This window comes from Fusarium tjaetaba (assembly GCF_013396195.1).
Source record: "Fusarium tjaetaba strain NRRL 66243 chromosome Unknown NRRL66243_c0000066, whole genome shotgun sequence".
NCBI lineage: Eukaryota > Fungi > Ascomycota > Sordariomycetes > Hypocreales > Nectriaceae > Fusarium > Fusarium tjaetaba.
Window position 1 is genome coordinate 145593 of NW_023501262.1, and position 24635 is coordinate 170227.

General features: G+C 49.3%; 5 protein-coding genes across 5 annotated transcripts; 2 read left to right on the forward strand and 3 right to left on the reverse strand.

Moving 5' to 3' along the window:
• Positions 1-152: 152 nt before the first annotated feature.
• Positions 153-3635, reverse strand: FTJAE_3456 (DNA excision repair ERCC-6; the record flags this gene model as incomplete). Its single annotated transcript, XM_037349755.1, has 1 exon — positions 153-3635. One exon carries the CDS (start codon positions 3633-3635, stop codon positions 153-155), a length of 3483 nt encoding a protein of 1160 aa, XP_037209479.1.
• A 1290-nt stretch (positions 3636-4925) lies between these two features.
• Positions 4926-6341, forward strand: FTJAE_3457 (2-dehydropantoate 2-reductase; the record flags this gene model as incomplete). The annotated part of the gene is made up of 1 exon (XM_037349756.1): positions 4926-6341. The coding sequence occupies one exon, from the start codon at positions 4926-4928 to the stop codon at positions 6339-6341; it is 1416 nt and encodes a 471-aa protein (XP_037209480.1).
• Positions 6342-9405: 3064 nt separating this feature from the next.
• FTJAE_3458 (transcriptional activator Myb) lies at positions 9406-10345 on the reverse strand (the record flags this gene model as incomplete). The annotated part of the gene is made up of 2 exons (XM_037349757.1): positions 9406-9633; positions 9707-10345. 2 exons carry the CDS (start codon positions 10343-10345, stop codon positions 9406-9408), a joined length of 867 nt encoding a protein of 288 aa, XP_037209481.1.
• Positions 10346-15552: 5207 nt separating this feature from the next.
• Positions 15553-22662, reverse strand: FTJAE_3459 (pre-mRNA-splicing factor spp42; the record flags this gene model as incomplete). Its single annotated transcript, XM_037349758.1, has 1 exon — positions 15553-22662. The coding sequence occupies one exon, from the start codon at positions 22660-22662 to the stop codon at positions 15553-15555; it is 7110 nt and encodes a 2369-aa protein (XP_037209482.1).
• A 1019-nt stretch (positions 22663-23681) lies between these two features.
• FTJAE_3460 (NADH:ubiquinone oxidoreductase subunit) lies at positions 23682-24073 on the forward strand (the record flags this gene model as incomplete). Its single annotated transcript, XM_037349760.1, has 4 exons — positions 23682-23694; positions 23748-23783; positions 23852-23967; positions 24020-24073. 4 exons carry the CDS (start codon positions 23682-23684, stop codon positions 24071-24073), a joined length of 219 nt encoding a protein of 72 aa, XP_037209483.1.
• Positions 24074-24635: the final 562 nt, after the last annotated feature.

The window sequence follows — 24635 nt, forward strand, 5'->3', positions numbered from 1 at the left end:
TTCCATGATGTGATGCTTTGCAGCTGTATGGTTGACGATATACGATGATGTGAGATAAAAAGCAATTGTTTACACTTATAAGCCGCTATGTCTACTATATATGATCTTGATGCCTCCTGAACTCCTCGCCAAATCATGCCTTGTTATCCCAGTTATTTTACACCTGGCTTGAGTGTCCAGATTCCTCTACCGGCACCTCCAGTTTTGTTCAATACTGCAACCTTGTCTAAAGCAGCTTTAAACTCGTCGCTCTGCTTCTTGCCTGGGCAGTAGGGGTTAAAGTGGTCTACCAGCATCTTGCTGGGGACTCGACCGTTGTGGCGGTTGATGAATGTTTTGATCATGGCCACAAAGTCTTTGGACTTTAGGTTCTTGTCTGCACCAGGGGTTCCTGAACGAGAACTTCCCCCACTCCCTGTATCGAGACCCTGGCGCTCTGCCAAGTTACTCATGATGGCTGCTGAGCTTGGTCCTCCACGGCGACGATTAGCCCCTGGGCGGCCTGCCTGCCCGACCTCACCAGTCCATGTAACAGTGCCTATGGGAACCCTTCGTGCCTCTGCGCCAGCTTGGCGAAGGTGTGCTGCAGCCTGACGGGCTACCATGTTGGCTTCTTGTTGCAGAACAGAAATGTCTGCCTTTGCTTTCTGAGGCCCGTTCACAATAGCCTCGTGGTCATAGGCATTGTTGACTGACTTTGCAAAGATCCCGTCCAACATGCGTTTCTCATCGTGGACAGACTTGTCTTCTCGAAAGTCTTCCATAGCAGCTACCAGGCCCATCTGTCGGAGCTCTTTGCTCTCCACATCTGTTCCGCCTGCCACATTCTGAGCTGATTCTGACATTTGCCCCTGTTCGCCATCTCCAGTAGGAAGTTCAACTTCGGCCTTCTTGAAGAGCTCGCTTCGATTAGCACTCGCGTCTTCCCCTGTGTTGTAACTGAAGAGATCGTAGAGGTCTGACAGATCATAACTGCTACGCTGCTTTGGATCCTTCAGAACTTTGTTTGTCATGAACTGCTTGAAAATTTGGCGATGGTATATCTTCTCTTCGATGGTCCCTTCTGTCATCAGTCTGTAGATTTTTACCGGCTTCTTCTGACCGAGTCTCCATGCTCTCTCTCGAGCTTGGAGATCTGTTGAAGGGTTCCAGTCAGGGTCAAAGATGATGATGCGATCAGCACCAGTGAGATTTGTTCCCAATCCTCCAGTACGAGTTGTCATAAGGAAGACATGAATATCCGGGCTTTCATTAAATCTGTCGATCATTGGCTGACGCTGGTCGACGGGTGTCTCTCCATCCATTCGCACGTAAGAGATTCCACATTCGCTGATACATTTCTCGATAATGTTCAACATTTGTTTGCCTTGCGAGAAGAGGAGCGTCTTGTGTCCATTAGGGATCATGACCTTTTGTAGTAGATCCTTTGTGAGCTGCAATTTGGCAGATAGCTTGGGGTTCCCAAAATCGTAGCCAGCTTTCTTTGCAAGGGTCTTGTCGAGCAGATCTGGGTGGTTACAGATCTTTCGCAATATGTCAATGCCGTAAAGTGATTGTCGCCTTCGATTCAAGATGGCCGAGACCTCATCCGATTTAATGAAAGTCTCGTACGCCTTATGCTGGCCATCAGTCAATTTGCAAAACAACACTTGCTCTGTCTTTTCGGGGAGATCGGCTGCGACATCGACCTTCAAACGCTGAAGTAGATATTCTCCGATTGTCTCTTTCAATGCTTCTGCGCATTTCTCTGCTGTCATAACCTGCAGATTAGAGGCGTTGGCATAACCACCTTGACGAATTGGGATCTCGAATTGGGCTCTGAAATTGACGAGGGTTCCCAACCGCATAGGATAAATGAAGTCGAAGAGTGACCACAGTTCGGTCAAGTTGTTCTGGACTGGTGTTCCCGAGAGAATAACACGGTTCGGTGTGCTGAGTTCTTTGCAAGTAACAGTAATTTCGGCGTTTGGGTTGCGAATTTTGTGTCCTTCATCCAAAACTGCGTAGTCCCATTGAACTGGCAGCAAAGTCTCGGCGTACGTCTGAAGACCGGTGTAAGTCGTTACCAAGACATGCCCACTCTTGACGACTCCGTTGACGATTCTCTGAGCAGCCTTTTCTGACTTGGTGGCTAATGGCTGGTAATGATCCAGATCATACTCGTCTTCGAACTTGGGATTCATCATACCACTACCAGAAGCATGCAAGATGGACACGCGAAGTGGTGGCCACCAGCGGTGAAATTCGCTCACCCATTGTCGCAGAAGTGTAGCAGGCGCAACAACAATGACAGGACGGTGCAGCTTTCTGCTGTAGTGGAGAGCTGCGATGAAGGCAATAAGCTGTACAGTCTTTCCCAGACCCATCTCATCACCAATAATGCCCCCGACGTTCTGCTTATAAAGTTCGGCAAGCCATTGTACGCCTGTTTTTTGGTATCCAAAGAGCGACGGGTGAATATCTCCAGGCAGTTTCAGATCGTCACCAAAATCGTAGTCGGGAAAGTCAGGGGCCGGTTTAAACCATTCCTCTTCTTCTTCATCGCTCTCTTCAGTATCACCAGACACGTCGACTGCTTGCTTCCGTGCCCTCCGTGCACGACTTCTTCGAGTCACCCAGTCGTTCAAACGGGCCTTGAAATGGGCTTCATTGCCATCGTCGATCTTACTAAGATCGATCTGCTCTTGATCGGCAGCCTTGGCCTTGGCTTTATTCTGACGACGTTGCTCTCTAATTAGATCATCCTCGTTCCCTTGCTTCCAGACATCATTGTCGTGAGATTCAGAACCGGATGCTTCGGGTTCAAAATCCGCAGACGGGCTACGCTCCTTTTGAACGCGACGTTTTTTCCTTGGTCTTAATGAGAACTCACTCTCAACAGCTGGGGCAGGTTGAGGGGGTTCGGGTTCCGAGTCAAGCTCATCAGCAAATCCAGGTCTGCGAAGTCGTTGATGCGAAGCAGGCCCTTCAAGCTCTCCTCCGAGCTGTTCGGCTGCTGCCTCTTCTTCTGCCTCCAGAATCGTGTCGGCGAGTTGGCCTTGAATTCCTGCAGGTCGTGGTCCACCAATCTTGGCAAAGGGTGTAATCTTTCCAGTTCGAATCAGAAAGTCGCGGTGACTTTCACCAGGAAGCCTAGTAGATTTGGACTTGGTTGAGTCGTCCACAGAGCTTTCTTCATGGCGCTTCTTTATTCGTGCCTGGAAATCAGATATGTCATTGCTCACTTGTCTGATTTCTTCCTCGAGTTTTGCGATTTCCTTCTGGATGTTTCGAGTTTGGTAGACATTGCTGTGAGCAACCTTCTCTAGGCGCTTCTTCTCTTTGTCCAGTTGAAGCTGAAGCCGATGCTTGGTGGCTTCCAACTTTTCGATGCGGTTTTGATCCTTCTTGTCCTCAGCTTCGTTGATTGCGGCATTGGCTTGGAGAGTGATGTCGCGTTCCAGGTCATTCTGATCTCTTACGGCGCCAGTCAAATTGCGCAGAGCATCTTCTTCGTTAAGACCTTCGGTGCTCGGCTGCTCTTCTTTGACTTCTTCATCCTGAGATGCGCTTTGCTGTGCAGCAGCAACCATTCGATCAAGAAGTGCTGCTTTGTCGACTTCTCGATTATCTGAGGCCTCATCTTCAGATGCCATGGTGAAAGACGTGCTGGTTGCAGAGTTCACGAAAGTGTGCTTCTTGTGCTCTCGGGTAAGGAGAAATTGAGCAGTCGACTCTGCGCTTTACGAAATAAGAAGATAGCCGGTTATCGTGATTTATCACTGATGAGTCCTCATCTTCATGATTCAGCGAAAGCTTGAGATGGGTTGAAACTTGCGGGTAATGACAGGAGGTTGAAAACGTGCGTGAATGAGAATGCACAGAATTTGTTCGGATTACGTTGCACTTGATTAGGCGCTTCTAGCTTCGTTGAAATATCTTAGCAGATCTGAAAATTTATCTGAGGCTGGAACCTTGGAGGGAAAGGTGAAGAAAGGATAATATCAATCAGTTGCGAAAAGTCGAAGTCGCCTTTGCACGCAAATAATAGGCTGTAATGACGTCGAAGAAGTGAAGATGAAAGACGAGTCTAGGCTACAGGGCGTGCTAAAAGTGAGAGAAACGTGTGCTGATTGGTGCGCACAGGAATCCAGGCGCCAAGCGGGTCTCTGTTGATTGGAAATCGATGCGCACCTCAACTGGCAATAACTTGGGACATCATTGGCAGAAAGACAGTCAAGTTTAGTTGCTTTAGAGTTTATGCTTATTGTTGTATATATTCTTTCTTTTATTCTGTCTTCAACTATGGTGCGACCGAGCCATAAGGTAGTAGTCGGGCACTTGTTAAGGCTCAGTGTAGGCATGAGCTGTTAACCACTTCACGGCTCTAAGTGTGTGTTGAAAAGACACTTCAAACTGTAATTTGCTCTAAACGTATGTCAACATTATATCAGTGCTAACTATACTAAAGTAGGTAGTTTGATTTGCTATACAAGGATCTCGAGGCTGAATTACTGCAGTGACTACAGTTAGGTAGCCTGCTGTCTTGGAAATACAGTGCAATCATCTCAACCTTGTTATCTACACTGTGAGACCAACTCCACCCGCCCCAGCATTGAGTTCAGATCACCACCTTCCTTATTTTCAACTACATCCACAATGAGTTGCATATAGTCGAACCATAACAAATCTCCATTTTCTGGGTTATCCCACTCTCCAAACTCAATAGAAGCTATGTCTTCACTATCGGTCCGATAAACCTCTCCCAATTGGGTCCCGTCTTCAGCTTCCCAATGACAGACAAAGCCCAGCCCGTCTCCATCAGCAACATACGACACTTCTAGCGTCTCTGATCGACTGACGACGAGCCCATCGTTTCCTGCAAGTGCCGGCACTACCGGTCCTCGTATAATACAGTCAGACTTTCCAATCTATTAGGGTTCAAAATGCGGTCTATCTTGTTCAATTTTAATCAGTCTCACCGCCTCAAGATTGCTACCCGTCCACGCCGGATTTGGCCTCTCGCTTCAGTCGCTTCAGTCGCTTCAGTCAGGATGTATTCTCAGAGACCCTCATGGCTCGAAGTATGTTGCAATGACGTAAGGCCGACCCCTACGCTCTTTGCATGGAACCTGTCAAACCTTGCTTCTTACCATGATTCTGACCCTTCAACCTCGTCTGCTTCTGGTGATTCCGACCAGCGCATCTACGTCCTAGGAGTAGGTAACTTAGGCCGCCTCTTTGCAAGTTCACTGGCCCAAGCGCCTGACAGGCCCCCAATCACATTGGTTGTTCACAGAAAGGAGCTCCTGGAGCAATGGATCGAGAGCGACGGCATTGAAATCTTGCGTCAGGACAAGCTCGAGAAGAACAAGAACTTCGATATTGAATGGTGGACAGAGAATGAGCCGGATTTCGGCCCAGTGCGGGAGGTCGCTGATGGCGAAAAGCTAAAGAACCTCATCGTCTTGACCAAGGCTTCAGCTGCCCTGCCACAGGTTGACCGAGTTCGAGGATACCTGGACCGAAACAGCACTGTGTTATTCGCTCAAAACGGAATGTCGAAATTGTGGCCTCCTCATGGATCCTTATACGTTTCCCATCGCTATCATAGCAGCCATGAGCCCAACTTTTTAGCTTGTGTTACGACCCATGGAGTGACATCCCAGGGAACATTCAAAAGTTTTCATGCCTCCCAAGCTGATGTTGTCGTCGGAGCGGTTCTCCCGAACTCCATTTCGCTTGGGAAGACAGCATACTTAGTCAAGCAGCTACTAGAAGCCCCTCACCTAGAGGCTAGGTCTGTGCCTAGAGGGGAGCTTTGGATTCTGCAATTGGAAAAGCTCGTCGTTAACGCGGTAATCAACCCTTTGACAGCTATTCTGGGTTGCAAAAATGGAGCTCTATTCACTGAAACAGATGGAGTTCTCGCACGAGTCATTGACCAGCTTCTAAGCGAAGCAAGTCAAGTGCTCCAACTTCTGGTGGCCCACGAGAGCAGCGCAGAAATCATTGGACGGCAGGAAGGACGTCTACCAGGCGAGCCTGAGACGGCCATCGATCTCTCCCCCAAGAGTCTGCAGGAAAGATTCTCACATCCTCAGCTGAAGGACATGATCTATCGAGTGGGTCACAAAGTTAGGGAGAACACAAGCTCCATGCTGCAAGACGTGCGTGCCGGCAGATCAACCGAGATCAGGGACTTCAACGGCTGGCTAGTTGAGATGGCAGCGTTCCTAGACCCGGGACTAGACGTTACGGGCCACGGCACCTTGGTCGAGCTGGTGGAGGCTGGCAGAACCCTAGATGTGGATCAACTCGGAAGTTGCTTCAACGGTTCCGGGACAGATGCAGGAAAATGATGACAGAGTCATGGCTATTGGAGATCCGGGGACGTGCCCTGCCATCGGTTGTGGTCAATCCAACTTCCCTCCGCACATTGGATGAGCATGGGCCATGAGTGTTGTCCAAATAGGCACCTGGCAGATTTTGGCTGACCAGGGTTGTGATCGGCTCCGGGCCAACGTCTGCATCCTTGCAAGAGAAGCCAGCACGAGATAATGAATTAACATGGCTCACATCCGCATTGGGGGATATGTCCTGTCGCATTTGACAAGGCAACTGGGAATTCCCGGAAGTGGCGTGTTTCGTTTCGTTTTGTTTGGCTGTGTTTGTTTCTTCCTGGGTCTCGATTGCCATGGGTCTAAACTCAACCCAACTTATAAGACTGAGTTATATAGCCCATAAGACAGGTGGTTATCGACTCGCGCTAACCCTCTCGAAAACCTCTCTGCCAACCAGATGAAACAAACGTTTTTAAAGCCCATCTATCTCGTGGGGCGAAAAAGAAACATGCAGGCATCTTAACCAAGTTCAGCGTCGCAATGCATCGTCACCAAACACCGCCGTCATATCGACCCAGCCTCCCTCTCCTCTCCTCTCCTCTCTATCCTATCCATCTCTGGCCGCCGATGTGACCTGAAAACTCAGACCGTTATAGCCCTGGGATGGGTCAAAAAGTCTCGGTCCACGGGGGGTTGACAAATCCATGACCAAGACTGGGAAGGGGTGTCGTGCCCCAAGTTTTATCACGCATCGTCAGTGTAGCAACCGGGACTTGAAGCCAGTTTCAGGCCTAGTCTTCACAGATCGGGCAGTCTGCTTTATGATATTATGCAGTACCTACATCAAGTCAACAACATCAGCCAGCCATAATGCCTCGCTTAGAGACTGCACATCGGAGATTTCGAAAGAGTTGTTTCAGCGGCGGTAACCCTCTACGCTCCCCGGCTCTCCGACATGTAGGTACTGTTGTCTTGCTTGCTTGCTTACTAGCTACCTGTGATGAGATGTGGCACAGCTGCTGCTCTTTCATGCTCTCAGCTCTGAGATGACCTCGATAGCCGTGGCTCGACACGACCTCAACCCCGGAGCATGAAGATCATCCCAAACACAGCAAGCTACGCGACCTACATCTTGTGTTACCTCCTCTCGACCGCTGTGCGACTGCACTTGGCGTCGTGTGACCGCTCAACGCGTCTCTTACAGACGCGCGCTCGCACATGCATACATACTGTCCCATTCCTGCTCACCAACACGTCACAATGAGACACCACGCAGCTCATCACAGAGCCAGCACGCATGCGCACCCGCATATCTGAAATAACTGTTACTCTTCGTAGCTCGAGTTCAAAAAAACGCCATCGTTTAGCGCCGTGACTCGCATCCCATGCGGTGTAATGCAACAAGTTAATCAGAACCAGGCGGGTCCCTCTCTCAAGGTCAGGCAAACAACAAAGCACCATCCCATCAACTCATCTCATTCCATCACAGCCAAGATCGGGCCTTCTGCACTCTTCTGGTCATATAGCCTGTCGACAAAGTATTAACATCACGAGGACACCGGTGGTATGGACTCGACCGCCTTAAAGCCACAGGTGACACGACACCCAAAGGGCCCTTTGCCCTCCGTTTCATCGGCTCCATCCGCTCGCTGGCAGCCTTTCTCTTCAGGGTTGGCCCCCGCCAGTCGGCAACCATGGCGATTGTGCCGCAGCAGCACTGTCTCTCTCTCTACAGACAGATAGCTACGTGGCAAAGTCCCGCCTTACCCTACCTATATCATAACTGATCGCAGCGACCCCCCTATACATGCATAGATACATACTACATACATGCCTACATCTCATGGGCAGGGACAAGATGCGCGGAGTGTGGCAGGGATTTAAAGCATAAACACTTTCGTTTCGTCTAGCTCAACTGTGGAGACCGGTTCCGGTGAGACAAAGCATACAGGGGGTGCTCTGAGCCAGATCCGAGGGAACCTTTGCAGTTTGGGCGTTATATATCGTTTCAAGGCTTCAATTATAGGGCATCACAACGTTCGGAGTCGAGTTGAACCGGTTCCATTTTCTCATCTTTCTAGCGTCACGACTCTGGACCTGAGAGAGAGGAGCCTCATGGCGTGATTCTGATGATGATCGAGCAGATCTTGTCTTCTATTATCTAGCGCCCTCGTCTTCCAAGTGTTCCTGAATCATGGCACCCCGATACTGTAGCTATACTGGACTTCGTCTCCCGAATCCGAATCCAGCCACCCCCAGCCCCAGCCTTTCCTTTCGTGCTCTACGCTTACATGCTCCGTTTCCTCTTCTGTGGTATCAAGAAACATCACAATATGCTCCTGTTCGTCCGTCGTTCTACATACACAAACCCGAAAAATACGCTGCGCCAAAAAAGGAAACCTGCTCCGCCCATGATCCTGCTTTTGCTCCCGTACATAAATGATTAAGAGGTAGAATATAGTTATAAGATAAGGGTAATAAATGACAAGAAAGTGTGATCAGCCACATATCCCAAGCGATTGGACGGTTTCCCCTGGCTGAAGGATGGGGAATATTAAGTGCATGTAAATAATTCTTTCTCCTTTTCCGGGGCTCCCAGGTCTATAGTTTTTTTCGTGAAGCGACATAGGAGATCATAGACGTAACAAAACGAAATACAAGACAATTTTTTGAGAAGGGGAATGGGGAAGTGAAGTATGATTAATGTTAAAAAAAGGGTTTGTGACAAAAAAAGGCCAGTCTCGAATACGAAACAAACAATGGAAACGGGCCTGTAAGCACGGAACAAAAGAAATTAATACAGGGATAAAAGAAACAAGTCGTGGGTGCGTTGTGCAATACCTGGGCTGAAACCGGTGTGCTCAAGTCGACAACTCTAGGAAGGAAGCCTTGGGGTCGTTGATAAAGTTGTCGTAATGTTATTATGATGGCTGAGAGTAGCCAAATGCAAAAGCGAATGTGTTTTGGGCGTAGGTCGAATGATCGTAAAGAAATAAGGAGCGTTCTGAAAGGGGAATGTGGTGTTTTTGATGCGTCGCGATTATAGAATGAACCCTCCGCTGGCACAATTATTTTTCTTTTATTATTGAAGCTGATGATGGGAATATAAGGGCTCTTCGGATTCTGCGTTTGAGGCTACAGCTGGTGATAATGACTGTGACAAAGCCGCCAAAGTTGCTGGATCCTCAACCATTAGCTGCTCAGCCCGTTCTCGACACGCTGCGGGAGTAAAGCCAGTGCCAACTTTATTGGCGACGATTCTCCATTTCTCGTTCTCGTAGTCCTGAAGGGCAGTTCGAAGCTTTTGGTCCTAAGGGTAAAGTCAGAAAATTCTTTAATCACATCACCAAGGTAATCAAGGGTTAGTTCGCTGGCAAACGTACCGTCTCGTCGGTCCAGTTCGTGGTCTTGGCTTTGAGCTTCGTGCAGTATCGAACTTGTAATGTCCCTGAAGATCGTCCTGGGAAGAAGTCTGCTATTTGCTTCCACGTCAGGTTCTTGTTTTCCTTCAGTTCGATCAACAGCTGGTCATCTTCTGGCGTGAACTTCAGTTTAGGGCCGCGGGGGCGAGGTGCTGGATCCGGCATTCCAATTTGTCCCACAACGCTTGGGGCTCCCCCCAAGCCATCGTCGCGGCGCATCATTTTGGATGGTGGCTCCGAGTCGGGGAGGTGGTGGTGGTGATGTATAGGTTGGTGTTGAGGCTGTGAAACTGCCACGGCGGCAGCGTGAGCATATGCTGCTCCTAGGGGTGTCTGTTGCATGCCGCTGAGGTCCGAATGGTCCAAGTCAGCCATTCCTGTAACAGATAGATCAAGATCACTGGGTCGTGGCCGTTTAGAGCCGGGTGGAGGCACAGAATGCTGAGGGTGATTCGGTGGTGTTGGAGTCGAAAGAGTCTGGTACATAGGGGCCATGACTTGTCCTGGGGCTCCAAACTGAGGCGGCCCCAGACGATGATGTCCTAGATGAGAAGGGTCCATGACCATCTGTGGCGATGGATGCTGATGGTGTTGAGCCATCGCTGCGTGCTGGACATGAGGGTTTCCGTGATGCGGATCGGGAGTGCCATGAATACCAGCAGCCGGGCCTCCAGGATGGTGAATGGAGGCCCGAGGCTGCTGGTGTCGTGAACGCTGATGAAGTGACGTATCATACGCTTGCTGATGTTGATTTTGCTGTCCTGATTGTGAGCCCTGACCCGAGTAGTCCACGGTATAATCCCCCACTCGATAGGTGCCCGCCAGCGTGCCTCCGATACATGAGGTCCTCCAGAGCGAACCGCTCTGGACGGCCGCTGGGCTCTGAATGGAAAGAATTTGACAGGATGAAGCCCTTGCGGGCTACGGCGAGGAAGAGAAAGGGTTATCTAGTGGTGTCCAAAACGGTGTGATTTGTGTGCGTCGAGCTAGGCTTCTGGATGTTGTATTTTGCGTCTGAAGTGTAAGTCGATAGCGTTACTAGCTACTAAGCAGCTTGCCACATATATTGTCTGAATTTTCACTGATTGGTACCGGGCCAGAGGCTTTCCCGTTTCCGTAGTTGAGTGAGACGCTGGTGACTGGCGTTGGAGGGCCGTGTTGGGGGGGTGAGCTCAGGCAGGAGTTATAATAGCGTAACGGTTGTGAGTAGTCCAAAGGAGTGTGTTGAATGCGCATTCAATCCGAAGCTGCTGTCTTGGAGAGAGAAGGCATAAGAGAAGGACTTGATTAGGATGAATACTATTAGGACATACCACTACTACACCGAGTAAGGCAGTCCATAGGAAGGCGAGTTTGTAGAAGCGGTAATGCTTTATTTTGTATGATAGGATACCTCCCCTCACAAGATCTCTTTTAGCTCCCGGCCTGGGGTCAGTAAACGTATTTAACACAAGGGCTAGTAACCTGGCAAGCGTTGCCAGTACCAGGGCAGGCCTATATCGTCTGATGACGGAGTAGCTAGAGCAGGGTCGCAGAGGGAGTGGATCACTGGCCTCTCTGCGTTCATGCTGCAGGTTAAAGCACTTGGAGATTTTGCCCAGTCCGGTATGAGAACAATCCCCGTCCGACAAGTGCTGGGCTGCGGAGACTACCTGTTAACCACGGCCAGGGTCTGGAGGGTGGTCAATTTGACGATCTTATGTCCATTGCAAGGTCTCCAGGGTGCCTGATATAGAAACAAGAGCCACCCCTGGCATCCATCATGACTAGCAAGGATAAGAACACAATGCAATAGCATTGCTTTGAAGACAAGCTCTCCCGATTAGATGGCAATTTGCCATTGTAAAGCCCCTGCGCATAGAACAATTAGGAAAATGCACCTCTGCTGGAAAAGATGACACAGAAAGGACGGTGGGCGGAGGTGCTTATTGGGGCACAATGCCAACTTGAAACGCGCTTCGCTTGAAGAGCGTGAGACTAGACCACACTGAGGTGGCCAAGAACAGCCGTAGAAACACAGCAGCAAAACGGCCATTGTCAGGTTTTTCGCCGCCTTTCCAAAGAAAGAGCCACAGAGAGTGGGTGCCGAGCTGATGGCGTGGCAACAAGGGAGAAAACAGTTATGGTGCTTGGTGCAGGACAGGAGTAACGGTGTGGAGCGGAGGGTTATAACAAACCCAGGGTTTGCTATAGTAGATGGCTCAACCGGGATCGTGTCTATCAATTGGACTAGATCGCAAGCAGAACCATTCTCCACTGTCCGGGAACCTCCGTTTGGCAAATCTGGATGGTAAAGAAGGGAGAAACCCATCATGGATGGATGAGTGTGCACGCCGGGTTGTCGGGGCTGGTCCAGATTTGATCAATGTGAGCGCACGCCATGATGTTGTTCCGCACAAGCTAGATCGACATCCTGGTTAACGGTGGCTGGATTGAACAAGCTCCCGCACTAAAGTCAGGGACCAGATACGTGCAACAGTCAACTAACAACTGCCTAGAGCCAGAAGTGGCCTCGCGGCTCATGGACAGGGCGCACCTGGGTACGTGAACATGGGCCTAGTCCAGCCAACGGGAAAATCGACCCTGCGAACCGATTATCTGGATCACTCAATAGGGGAGGGCTGAGAGGAACGGTAACGGATAGCGACATCCACATCAGAATTGGTGACCGAGATGAGTCTGTTAGTGACTGCCTTGGCAAGATAATGGGTGCAAATGAGAGCTTCTGGTAAAGGCCATGACGCCGAAAAAGATGGGAACTCAGACATATGCGCAGATGCTTGCTTGTCTGAGAAGCATGGAGCTCGATGCGATGCGATACTGCATCAGACTGGACCTACCCGGTTCTGAGCCGGGACCAAGATAGAAAATGTGTCTTGGCTTGAAACCTGACGATATGTCAAAGGGACGAACGCCCCATATCGAAGCCTCTATCGACAGTGGCTGGTGCGGGTGCGTGTGCCCGGAACAGCCCTATTGAGCGGGCATTGACAATCCGTTCGGAGTGGCCAAGATTGCGGTGCTCAATGCCTCATGCCAATCAATCAGACGGCCCTTGAAAGGCGTGCATCGCGTAGGGTAACAGGCGTTTTGAAGTCGAAACACGCATGATGTTGAGGCCGAAAGCAGCCAGAGATTCCGGCAAGATGGTGTTCCGGCGGCAGGGAGGCATGAGCAAGCATCTCCTGATGTGCGAGTGTGACAAGTCAAGTCGAGTCGACGGTTCTGTTACTGGCATTGTCGTCATGAAGGAGACGTCAATGGGGGGATCGGATTCCAGGGCCCCGGTTCAGGAACAGGAACAGGAGGTCGGGGATGGCCTTCTAGAAGGACCTTCTAGCGCGTACAGGGCCTTGTTGGGAGTCGGGACCTTGGCTAGCGCGCAGAGGACCCTAGCTGCTGGTGGAGCGGAATGAGCACGCGCCGCTCTGAGTGTGATTGAAGATGGGCAATAGTGGATGTAAGTTGTCGGACGGTAACTCCTTAGGGGTATCCGGCGATGAATGGGCTCAATTTTGAGTGGTGATGCTTGCTTGGAGTTGGAATGAAGAGGTGATGAGTAGCAAAAATGGAGGCTTGGCTGAGAGGGGGGAGTTGGAACAGGGGGAAGTTGCCCAAGCATGATGTGACCTGTTTGAAGATTTGGAAAGCACCACCAAGGCAGACTGAGGGCCAAAATCGAAGAAGGAGCAAGTGTAACTGCGCCTTCCAGGAAAATGCCTTGAGGCTTTACGTAGTGCGCGGGCACTAATGGAAAGAACGAATGTCATCGCTGTCAAGCGGCGGGCGATGGTAGGTAGCAGTTGGCCTAGAGAATGCAACAGTATCGCTTCCCCACGATGACAGCAACCTAATCTCAGCTATATCCCGAGCTCGATATTACTTTTATCAACAAAATCTATCACAGCAAAATACATACGTAGTACTAAAATGACAAGCTAGATCCTGGATCAACGGATAGATCGAGGGTTTTTAGTCTATGAATAGTGTTATTCTCGGTTGGCAGCTCGTTCAAGCCGTTCTGCATTGTCTATTTGAAACGCTGAACACACTAGATATAGTGATTTGACAGATCGATATAGGCAGGATTGTCTATAAGTCAGTGACATATACCGAGAGTTAGTTAATATTATTAATTAGAAACATTAACACAAACAGTTTTTGTTCTGTTGATCTTATCTAATCTTCTGGCTCATAATGTTCATTGTCAGTAAATCCAGTTGTTGGCAATTAACTAACTGATCTGAAGAGCGATTTGAAAGTTAGGGTTAAACCCGCACAACGCAATGCATTCCAAACCTGGGATACCCTAAACAATGAGACAAGACTATTGAACAAAGCTCACTTTACGTGATGTTGAATAAGCCAGCCATGGCCGGAGCATTGTCTCATCAAGTCATAGTCTAGCTCAGCTCAACGGCCCGGAAACTAGAATGGCCGTCCGTGGTCTGTCTGCCTGCCGTGAACCCAAGACCCAATTCTGGGGGAGGGATCGTCCATCTTACCGAGCAATGGCAGCCCAGGGCCTGGTCTTTGACGCCATCTTTGGCTCGAACCACCTTGTAACCATCCCTAGTCAAATCTTACCTCACCTTACAGGCTTCTTACTGCAGGTACAGAATGCCTAGACTAAGGCATGTAGGCATGCGGGTCACTTCACTTGTCAAGGAGGTAAAATGACATGGGGGCCTGTGTTGACAAGAATAGTAATCGACGTCAGCGAAATTCGCGTAGATCTCCAGCTCTCAACCCCTGAAAAAAACCCAACGGCCAAAAATAACAAAGATATCTACCTACGCCCGTCCTAATGCCATTCGCCCCACAACAGTAGAGAGAAAAGATCTTCACCGAATTTCCAAAGATATCGTTATAACATAGGCGACTATAGGTAAACGAAAAACCTAAATAGGAGGGGGGAAATCTCTGCTGATCTATCTATGTACTTGAAAAATCTTTACCGAAACTACCAAAGATCTTCTATCAACTAACTTAACTCAACTTGCTCCGCCACTCAGACTATCAAACTATCCAAGCTTTTGAATTTCATAACCTCGCTTCGAATATTCGCATGAATGCATAAATGACCAATTTTACTCCCCCACGCAGCTGACTGACAGCTCAGCGCGCTTCCACGCCTTCGGTCAAGCCGCCTTTTAGTACACTACAGCCCTTGCACAAATCTATTCCCAATTCTGCCACCTACAGTTTAACATCTCCATATTCCATCTCCTCTCCCAACGACACGGTCAAATTATCCGGCTATCGACGTGGGTCATCCATGCAAACCCCTGTCGCCAACCGTCATCCGTCATCTACATCCGCATGCATCTTGGCTGGTCGATGTCGATGACTTCTTTTTAGACTTTGCGCCCTAGGGAGAAAAAGAAAGGAAACCAATTTCTGTCTATACTAGATCCCGTGCAAGTGTGGGATCCAGATCTATCAGAGAGCTCTACTACATAATTTAGATGACTTTATGACAGGAAATACATAAATATAGTCTTAAGTTTATGATAACATATCCTAAATTTTCACCAAGTTAGAGTCCCTAAGTATGTTTAGCTCATCACAAGGATGGTGTAATCCAAAGCCTCTGCCAATGTGATCAACACCATACAAGGAAATCATCCCGTCACTAATCAAATCAAGTGATGCGTCATCTCGGCTTCAATTTCTCCATCTTGTCATTTTTACCATAGCTATTTTACAACATGCATAAAGAATACACCCAGTCTGCCCAGGTCAACTAACTGATTACAAAATGAAATGCTCCCTTCTTTGATAAAACAACGCCTGTACCCACTACTTTAAGCAAAGTTATCCGATCGGTCCACCCAAATATCCTCCAGTTCCGCAAAGTTAACGAAATGCACTGGTCTGTGCTGGTCGCTATAGAACGGCAGTGGCGTATCCAGCTTGACGTGGACTGGCCTCTTCTCCATTCCAGCAAACGCATTGCCCATAAAGCTGTAGTTCCACTTGCCATCATCCGGTACCAAGAAGAATCCCCTGAACCGTGGGCTCAGCAGCAGCTTTCGCTTCTCGCCCATTGTTGTAGTAAATCCTTGAGGTTGATCACTCTGGGTGTCCTTGTTCTCAGCTCCCCACTTGTAGCCTGCTGGTGTAAGGCCCCACGCCGACAGAGATACACTGCCAGGTGTGAATGCAACCGACACCGTGACCGTGTTGGTCTTGTCCCACTCATTATGCGCATCGAGGAGCTTTGAGTGTTCTGTCACATCCATGGCAGACATGTAAGGTAGTTCGCTGCCAGAGACCGTGTGGATCACACCCATAGGCTCCATTCCTTCAAGGAACTCGCTCTGAGGAAGTCGCTGGGGCAATTGAACGTTGCGGAGGCCGCCAATCTGGGGGATCATGACGATACACTTGATCTCCTTGACCTGATCGTTGTCGGGGGCTGAGGAACCGTACAGGTAACCGGCCACTTGAACTCTGAGGTCAGCAATAGTGATGAAGCGCTTCAGAATGTTGTTTGGCATGACGTAGGTGATATCGTCAAGATCATTGTCAACCGACGAGACGTAGATGTTCTTTGCTCGTGTGCGCAAGTTGGATGTAGCAATGGCTCGTGTTCGCCACTCAGTCTTGGAGGCAAATGTTTGCTGCTCGAACTGCGAAGTTGTGGTAACAATGATCTCTTCGCCATGGACGTTCTGGGTCTTCGTAGTAACGGCCGTCAACTGCGCCTGCTCTTGTTGTTGCTTCTCAATCTCGGCGGCTTGTTGTCGTTGCATTGATGGGGCCGAAATTTCCATACCCAGGATAATGTCTCGCACTTCACTGGTCGTCAAGCTGGAGACGTTGACATTGTTCTTCTTGCCGTAATCATTCAGGATAAGATCTCGAAGCTGCGTTTCGACCTTGATCCAATCCTCATCTGACAGCGATGGCCAAATATGGTGCTCGTGTGTGATGACAGTCTTGTCGGGTCGGAGGATGAGCTTGGTCTTGTCAGGGTTGACGTGGAGCGCGCGCAGGATAAGAACAAGACGAGAGAAGGCAGTGTAAGATGAGATACTCTTCAGCCACTCGTCGTACAGGTTGAAAAGCACCATCTGAGGTTCAGTGGCACGAAGAATCATGTCACCAAGCTTCTCCACCTTCATCGCTGCCTGGAAGGGAAGCTGAAGCTCTGAAGCCCGAATAGAAATATTGGGGAAGTCGAGCAAGTGGACTTCGAGAGGATCCAAAAGACCCTTTCTTGTCACAATCAGCTGCTTGGGTTGTTCTTCCACGGGCAATGATCGGATCAGAGCAGCGACTTCTTCGGCCGTCTTCCACTTGGCGAGCTGACCAAGACGCTTCTGTCCAGCCCAGACACTAGTGTGAATAATCTTGAGGAAGAGCTGTCCGGTTCTTGGGTTGAAGATGAAGATAGCACCGTTGATAGGCTTGGTTGTCAAATTACCCTCAAAAGTCTTGTGAATGGTGACACGGTAGACGTTGGTGTCATCAATAAACAACTGTGTCTGGTTGCTAAACAATTCCGAGTAGTTCTGGGAGTTCAAGAACTCCTGGTTACTCTCAGAAGCGTAGAGCTGTAGACCCTTTCGGATACGCTCGCGCAAAACGTACAGAGCGGGGTTGGCCTTCATGATTTTGGCCATAGCCTGCTGCACAAGAACCTTGAGACCAGGGAAATACATGCCATAAGCAGAGTAGAGGTTGTAGGCAAGATCAATGCCAATCATAAGACCAGTAGCTGAGGGGTAGATACTGGCACTGTCAGTCGTATAGTCGAGATACTTGGCACGTGTGTACCGTTCAATGTCGTGTGAGTCGTAATCGCCATATCGGAGCTGAACATCAATCCAGAACTTGTTGGTAGTTGTCTGCTCAATAACGTCCTTGGTATCGTAAAGAAGTGAAGGTCTGGTCACATTCCACTTGTGGTTGGAGAAGAGAAGAATATCGGCACAAGAACTGTTCATCTTGTAAGACTTTCGAGGATGGATAGTCTCTTTCTGAACGGTTTCAATGCCGAGAGATTCCAGTTCCTGGTCAAATACCTGGCAAAGATCCATAACAACAGACTCATGAATCTTCTGCCACAAATGAGCTCGGAAGATCTGGATAAGCGAGATCTTCAGAGTAGGAATCTTTCCGTGCAAGAAAATGCCAGTCAAGTCAAGCTGGACCTGGAAACCCACGTAGACGTTGGCTCGGTTGATGGTGGGTGACCACCACAAAGTGAAGCGACGGTTAGGAATTTGATTCAAACCGCTTCTTTGTGCATTTGTGAGCTTCTTGAACTTCATACTCTCCTCGAAACCGCTCGCCTTCTCCCAGAAGAGGCCTTCCCATGAAGGGAAACCTGTTGCCTTGAAAAGGGTGTGTTCGAGGATGGTCTCAACACCACCCAGTGCTTGGATCACATCAGTACGATAAGCGTTGAGGTTCCACAATTTTCCATCATGACGCTGACTAGTCCACCAGAAAGGATTGTTCTTCATCAATTGATAGATCTTAAACTCAGCTCGAGCTCGGAAACCCTTATCGAAGCTCAGGGTGCTTCGGTCCTTTTGGAACAGGGTGTTGATTCGAGGAAGGCCGCGGTCCCAACTATCCTCGAGATCCTCGAGAGTAAGACGACGGTTCTGCTGATTGGCTTCAAGACGTTTCTGAGAATATTCTGTCCAGACTCGTTGAGAGTCGATGAACTCGGCCTCCCAAGGAATGATGTATCGGAAAATATTCGGGATGAGGGTCTCCTCATCGTGGGTCATTCCTGCCCTGTAATGAGTAACGCCAGTGTCGGTTTGCTTTGACCAACGCTTATCACTAGCAGGAATAAGAATATGTGAGCCCGAAATCATACCAAGACCACCAAGCTCCTTGGGGGTGTAGAAGACGGCAGGAGGGAAACGTGAAGGCATTTTGGAGTTAAGACCAATCTTGACTCGAGTCTGAATCTTGGTCTCGCACTTGACAATTGTATCAAGCAGGTCGACGGTCGATACAGCTGCCTCACGATAATAAGTGAAGAGGGCGATCAACGCTGTGTTCCACTTGTTGGCGATCTTGGTGAAAGTTGTAGAACCTGAGGACATGAGAATCTGTCGAATACGGTTGTTGAACTTCTGAATATCCTCCTCGGTGACTTGTAGGAAAGCGTGCGCCGTCCTCTCCTTTGTGGTGTTGTCGACGAGAGACCACACACTATCCTTGACAGGGAATTCTTCATTCTGGTTGCGAATCTTGGGGAGAATGCGGACTTCGAAACCACACATAGAGAAGAGCAAGTTCGGGTTATCACGGCTGTAAACGCTGACAAAGCTTTCATCCCACTCAATCGTTGTTACAGATCGAGGCAGACGGTTCTTCATATCCCAGAAGACAGCTCGTCCGAGGTTTACATCATGGCGCATCAGACGCATGCGAGAATCTCTTGGCCAGCACTTCTTGCTCTTGTATCCGATAACGTTCTCAAAGTTAGGATCGGGTTGTTCGGTGAGAAATCTTTGGATGAGGTCTCGAGACTCCTCAGCAGTAAAGCGGAGGAAAATCCAAACCTTGTCGATGTATCGAGTGTAGAGTCGGATGGGATGACTGGACTCAGTCTCGCGGTCACGGAATTGCAAGAAGTCGTTGGGGCTTTGAGGTGGTCCAGCAATCTCGCTGGCTCGCTGGGGACCCAGAAGCAGAAGATCCAACACAAGACCGTAGAATTGGAACACAAATGCAGAGAACTGTAAGCCACGGATCATGCCATAACTGTTGACATGGTTCATGTCCTTGTAGGTGAGCTGGACGTTGTTCTTGGCTGTAATATAATCTGCCAAATTGTGGTCCATAATCAGTCTGAGAAGAGAGTTCAGAAGCGTGAGCTCCATCTTTTCGTAAACCTTGGATAGTTCTGTCTCAATCATGACATTGCATTCACCATTCTCAGTCTGCCACACACGGTCGAGGTTATTGATACCCTGTGCCCACTTGTAAACAAGCAAAGGCGGGACCTCGGAATCCGATGGCTTGATCCAGGCGGGGAAAAGATGTCGCTGATCTGCTTGATACCACAAATATTGATCCAGGTAAGCATCGCTAATCTTCTCGATAGGTTCAATATCGTAGACCGGGTTGATGGTGCTGTAGTTGTCGTTCATGTCGATGTTAACTTCCTTGAAAGCTCGCTGGGTAAGCAAGAATCGTTTGATTCGCTCCAGTGTGGTTCCGGGGCTATCATATGCTTGCTCAATCAGAGCTAATTCCTCTCGTTGACTCTGGTTGAGACGGCCTTTCACTGAATATGCCTCCCTAAGGCGCTCAAGCGCAAGAATGAGGATCTTGGTGTCGTGCTTATAAGAAACACTCGGGAAGGGAATAGGCGAGAACTTGCGAGACTCAAGCCAATGCACGGTAGTTGTGTAGATGGCAATGGCTTCTTCGGAGGACACGTAAGGGCCATCCTTCATGTGGTTGTGCTGGCGTTCTTGCTCAGCCTTGAGCCAAAGTCGAGTCAAACGACCGACGTTCTTCTTGGCGACAGTCTTATCAACGGTAGCTCCTCGTCGAATACGCTCACGGTTGTAGTGGGCGACTGAGATCCACCAATCGGCCTTAGACTTGACGTATCGAAGAATGATGTTCTCAATAGGTGCAGGCAACCCTGGAACCTTCCAGGGGATGTTACTCTTCCAACATCTCCAGGCCTCAGACAAATGCTGAAGCACGGTGTTGACCTTGTTCTGTTTGATACCCTCGGGCATCATGTCCATAAGATCAGCCATAACGGATGCGCGGAGCTCCAAATCGAAATGGGACTCCACACGTTGCTTGGTGACGGTCTTTGCGACACCCTTGCTGTGTCGACCCTCAAATTGACGAGACAAAAGATTTCCTAACCATCTCTCGAGCAAAGGAATAATTCCTCGCATGAAGAAAAGCCAAACCCTCCAAGCGGGAGCCCAGAAACCACATCCAGGACCCTTACCGACAGGTCCAGAATTAAACCGGTAGTAAATGAGATGCTTCAGATCCTTGCAAGTTCGAATCTGGTGCATCAGCTTGTATTTGTATCGGTACATGCCCGTCAGCTGACCAACGTGGTTGAAGGCGTATAGAATACCATCTGCAAGCTGGAAGGCGTCAATGTTTCCAAGTCTGTACTGAACTTGGGCATCAACGATAAGCTTTGTGAGTCTCAAGATCTCTCGCATGAGATGGAAAGCGTTTCCGAAACGTGACTTCTTTCGCTCCTTGGTGGTCAAGGTCTTGACAGGCTTCAAATTAAAGTTGTAATCGAGGTGAAGATACGTCAAGTTCTTGCGGTGGATAAGGAGGTTCAGCATGTTGAAACCCTGGCGACAAACCTGCAGACCAGCCTCGACCCAATCGATGGTTGTCTGCTGGAAGAACTTGGTTTGCTTGAGTGATCGCATCAAGTTCTGCTTGTTTTGCGCCTTGGGCTTCTTCTTGTGCAATTCATTCAATACGAAGTTTTTGAGGAGTTTCTGGTACGAGACTCGGACCTTGACTGGAGGTCGATCCGAGGGAGGATGCTCGAGGTACCACTGCTTGACGAGAGGCACATCTTGTGCTCGAACCATGCGTCCGGATCGTCGGTCAAATGGGTAAGGCGCCCACCAAAGTTCGACAGCGGACGATGTGTTCTCATTCTCGATATCCTCGTCGGCAAGGAACGGCTCGACTCCAGCAGGCAGCTCAAAGGCATCGTCTTCGGACTCCTCAATGTTACCAGCGCCAAATATCTCGTCCTCGTGGGAAACCTCGACATTCTTGGGTGCGACAGTTCGCGACGAGATGGGGTTGATGCGACGATCGAAGTGGAATGTCGGAAGATCAGGATCATCCGCACGATTAAATACGACCTGAGGGTGTGAGTGCCACGATAAATGAACACTTCTTGGTAGCGAATTATAGAGGTACGGGTATGCGACCCTGAACTCGGTTCGAATGGGGTTTCGGAAAATGATACGATCAATCGCATTAAACTCGCCGAAGTCTTCGTCGTTGGGGTCGATATCCTTGTACAGAGGTTCGAAACGAGGACCGCCGGGAAGAGCGACGTTGAGAGCCTTGGCAGTTAATAAGCTCTTAAGGTCGAAGAGATAGAAGTAGTTCTTGTCAACGACATCAGAAACAAGTGGTCGACTCAGACGGAAAAGTGTCGCCATCTGAGGGAGTGTGAGGTTCCAGGCCTTGTAGCTTGGGCCGTTGACGTGCGGTGTGTCCAGAAGGGGTCTGTGATCGTAGAACCATTCATATACGGCCTCGTCGTCTTCCTCGTCCAACTCCATCTGAATCGGCTCGAGTGGCTCAACATCCTCCAGGTTTTCGGCCCACGACAGGGGAGGCTCTTCGTCGTCGAAAGGCGGGAATCGCATACGCTTGAATAGTCGTCTGTCGGCCTTTTCTTTGCGCATAAATGTCCACATCATAGCCCACTGCGCAAAGAAGACAGGCTCGATAACACGCGGGATCTCGTTGACCAACGTCAAGCATCCGTTTACATGGTAGAGCACCTTGACTTCTCGCGCCGATTCCCATGGCATCGGCATGTTCTCGAGGAGCTTCAGAACTGCGTGTGGCATGAACTTGAGGGCCCCTAGGTAACTCCTCTTGTCATTTGTGTACTTCTTTTGCGACACATCGCCAATATCCTTGACGATTTTTCGCAAGTGCTCTGGGGGCATATCTGCCTTTTGCGTCTGAACAAAGCCCCCCTTTCTCTTCTCCCCGAATCGATTTCGGCGCGATCTGAGCCATTCATTCTTTTTTTGTGCGAATTTGGCCATCATTGGATCTGTGGGAGGACGAAAACCTGGAGGAGGAGGAGCTGGAGTTGAAGGGGGAGGCGGCAGAGAAGAAGAAGGCGGAGGAGGTGGAGGAGGAGGTCCCCATCCTGGCGGAGGAGGCGGAGGAAGTTGCGACATGATTGTTTGTTGATGCGCAGAAGAGAAAGGGAAGGATCGTGAAGCTTTCGCTATTTAGGCAGAGCGCCGCTGCGCGTGATGAGTCACGCTACCGATTCCAAAGCGCTATCAGTATTAATATTAGTAGGAGCTGCTTTGTCGCGGTTGCGTTGTGATGAAATTGATGCTGGTCGCGCAGATTTTGAGCGAGCACGACCAGGGGTAGATGGTAAGGAGCTTTTGAGAAAGTTGCCTTCATCACGATAAATTCTGGGCCATGGCCTTGAGACGCGCTTCAATGTGGGTCTTCTCACGTGACTATGGCAACTTCGAGTTGGTGTAAGTCGAAGTTTATACTGAATACAATTCATGATGGCTGCGACTTATTTATTACCTTGACTAGTATTCTACTGTTGGGCTATTATAATGTTTACTGTTCGGAGTTAATCATACATATGTATTTATCCATTTGTATATACCAGTATCTGGGTTCAAATGACTAAACTATTGCTTCCTGTTAGTAGGTCAACTTGGATGTATTGTTCATTGTAAGTTTTATAAAGTCAGAAAACCCCTACAGCTTCAGCTTCGATATTGAGTCATTTATGAAAATAACCTCTTATGGTTCCTAGCAGTAAAGTTGTGTTAAAATATTATTTGTGTATAGGTTGTCTCTGCGTTTAGTGTAAAGGAGCCATGGCTGTCGCGTCCAACAGTTTTGCTTAAAGCCAGCAAAAATCGGCATATATAATCAATATTGTAAAGTATAAAAGCTTGGGGCCAATAGATGTATGACTTATAAACTGAAACAAGTCACACTCAGAGAAGACTGAGTTTACCAAGAGATACATGGCCAAGGTACAGGGTAGCCTCTTCCCTACGGGAGCTGTCCAATGATAGCTACCATAATTCAGACACTGACTTAGGTAATCATCAAAGCTACAATCATCGTCCAAGGTTAGCATCATTCAACTGAACATCACGACGGCCAATTCGTCCCGCAAACCTCTTTAGCACGACACAGATCACCGTCAATCAAAATGGCGCACCTCAGTAGGTCAAATAGAGACCAATAACTCCGAACTCTGCTAACCGCTGCTTCGCAGACGTCAAGCCGGACCCGGCCTACCTCAAATATGCCGGTGCGTGACTTCTCCCCGATCTCGACGGCAACACCCTCGACTTGAGCGCATCCTGACAATGTGAATAGCTATGATGAAGACGCGCCATCACTACTTCAGATGGACGCCCCGAACTGCCCGGCTCACCTTCACCTACGTGGCTGTGGTCCCCGCCATCATGGGCTACATCGCCTACAGCACCGACGTAAGTCAAGGATTCGGCAACTCGACGACCACCGAAATGCTGACAAGTGAAGGGACTTTGGGATTTCCGAGCGAAGCGAAAGGGCGACCTCATTTACGAGAAATAAACCAACCAGGCATTGGAGGGTTGAGATGTGTACATATAAAGCACCCTGATTGGGATAGAGCCCATGGTAGGGATTCAATTGAACCGAGGTCAACGATGAACGAATGGTCACCGAGATTGTGATATGTCTGATGAATTGAATGGAAAATGGGTATAATCGACGTGACGCTATTAACTTAAGCACTGGGTGTCTGTTACCACCTCCCTCTGCCCCTCGATCGCCCACTCGAGGTGTCAGGTAATCTTTCGCCTCTTCTCCAATCGCCCATAGGGAAATCCCCCCCGACATCATCTCTCCAGCCAGCTCGTCCCCCTCTCGAGTTCCTTCGCCCAGAACCGTTATCTCGACCTCCCCGGTGAGTCCCTCGGACTTCATGTGGACCCGAAGCCTGCTCCCTTCGCACGCTTGAAGCGGGCGCCACTGAGCCATCTGAGAGTGGTGGTAATATTGCGCAAGTGATGTAGTCGCCAACTACAAATCGACAATCGCTCAGTGTCTTGGTTTTGTCGTCACTGCCTCTTGTTGTGCCATCCATGGGAATATCACCAGATGTGTCTGCTGC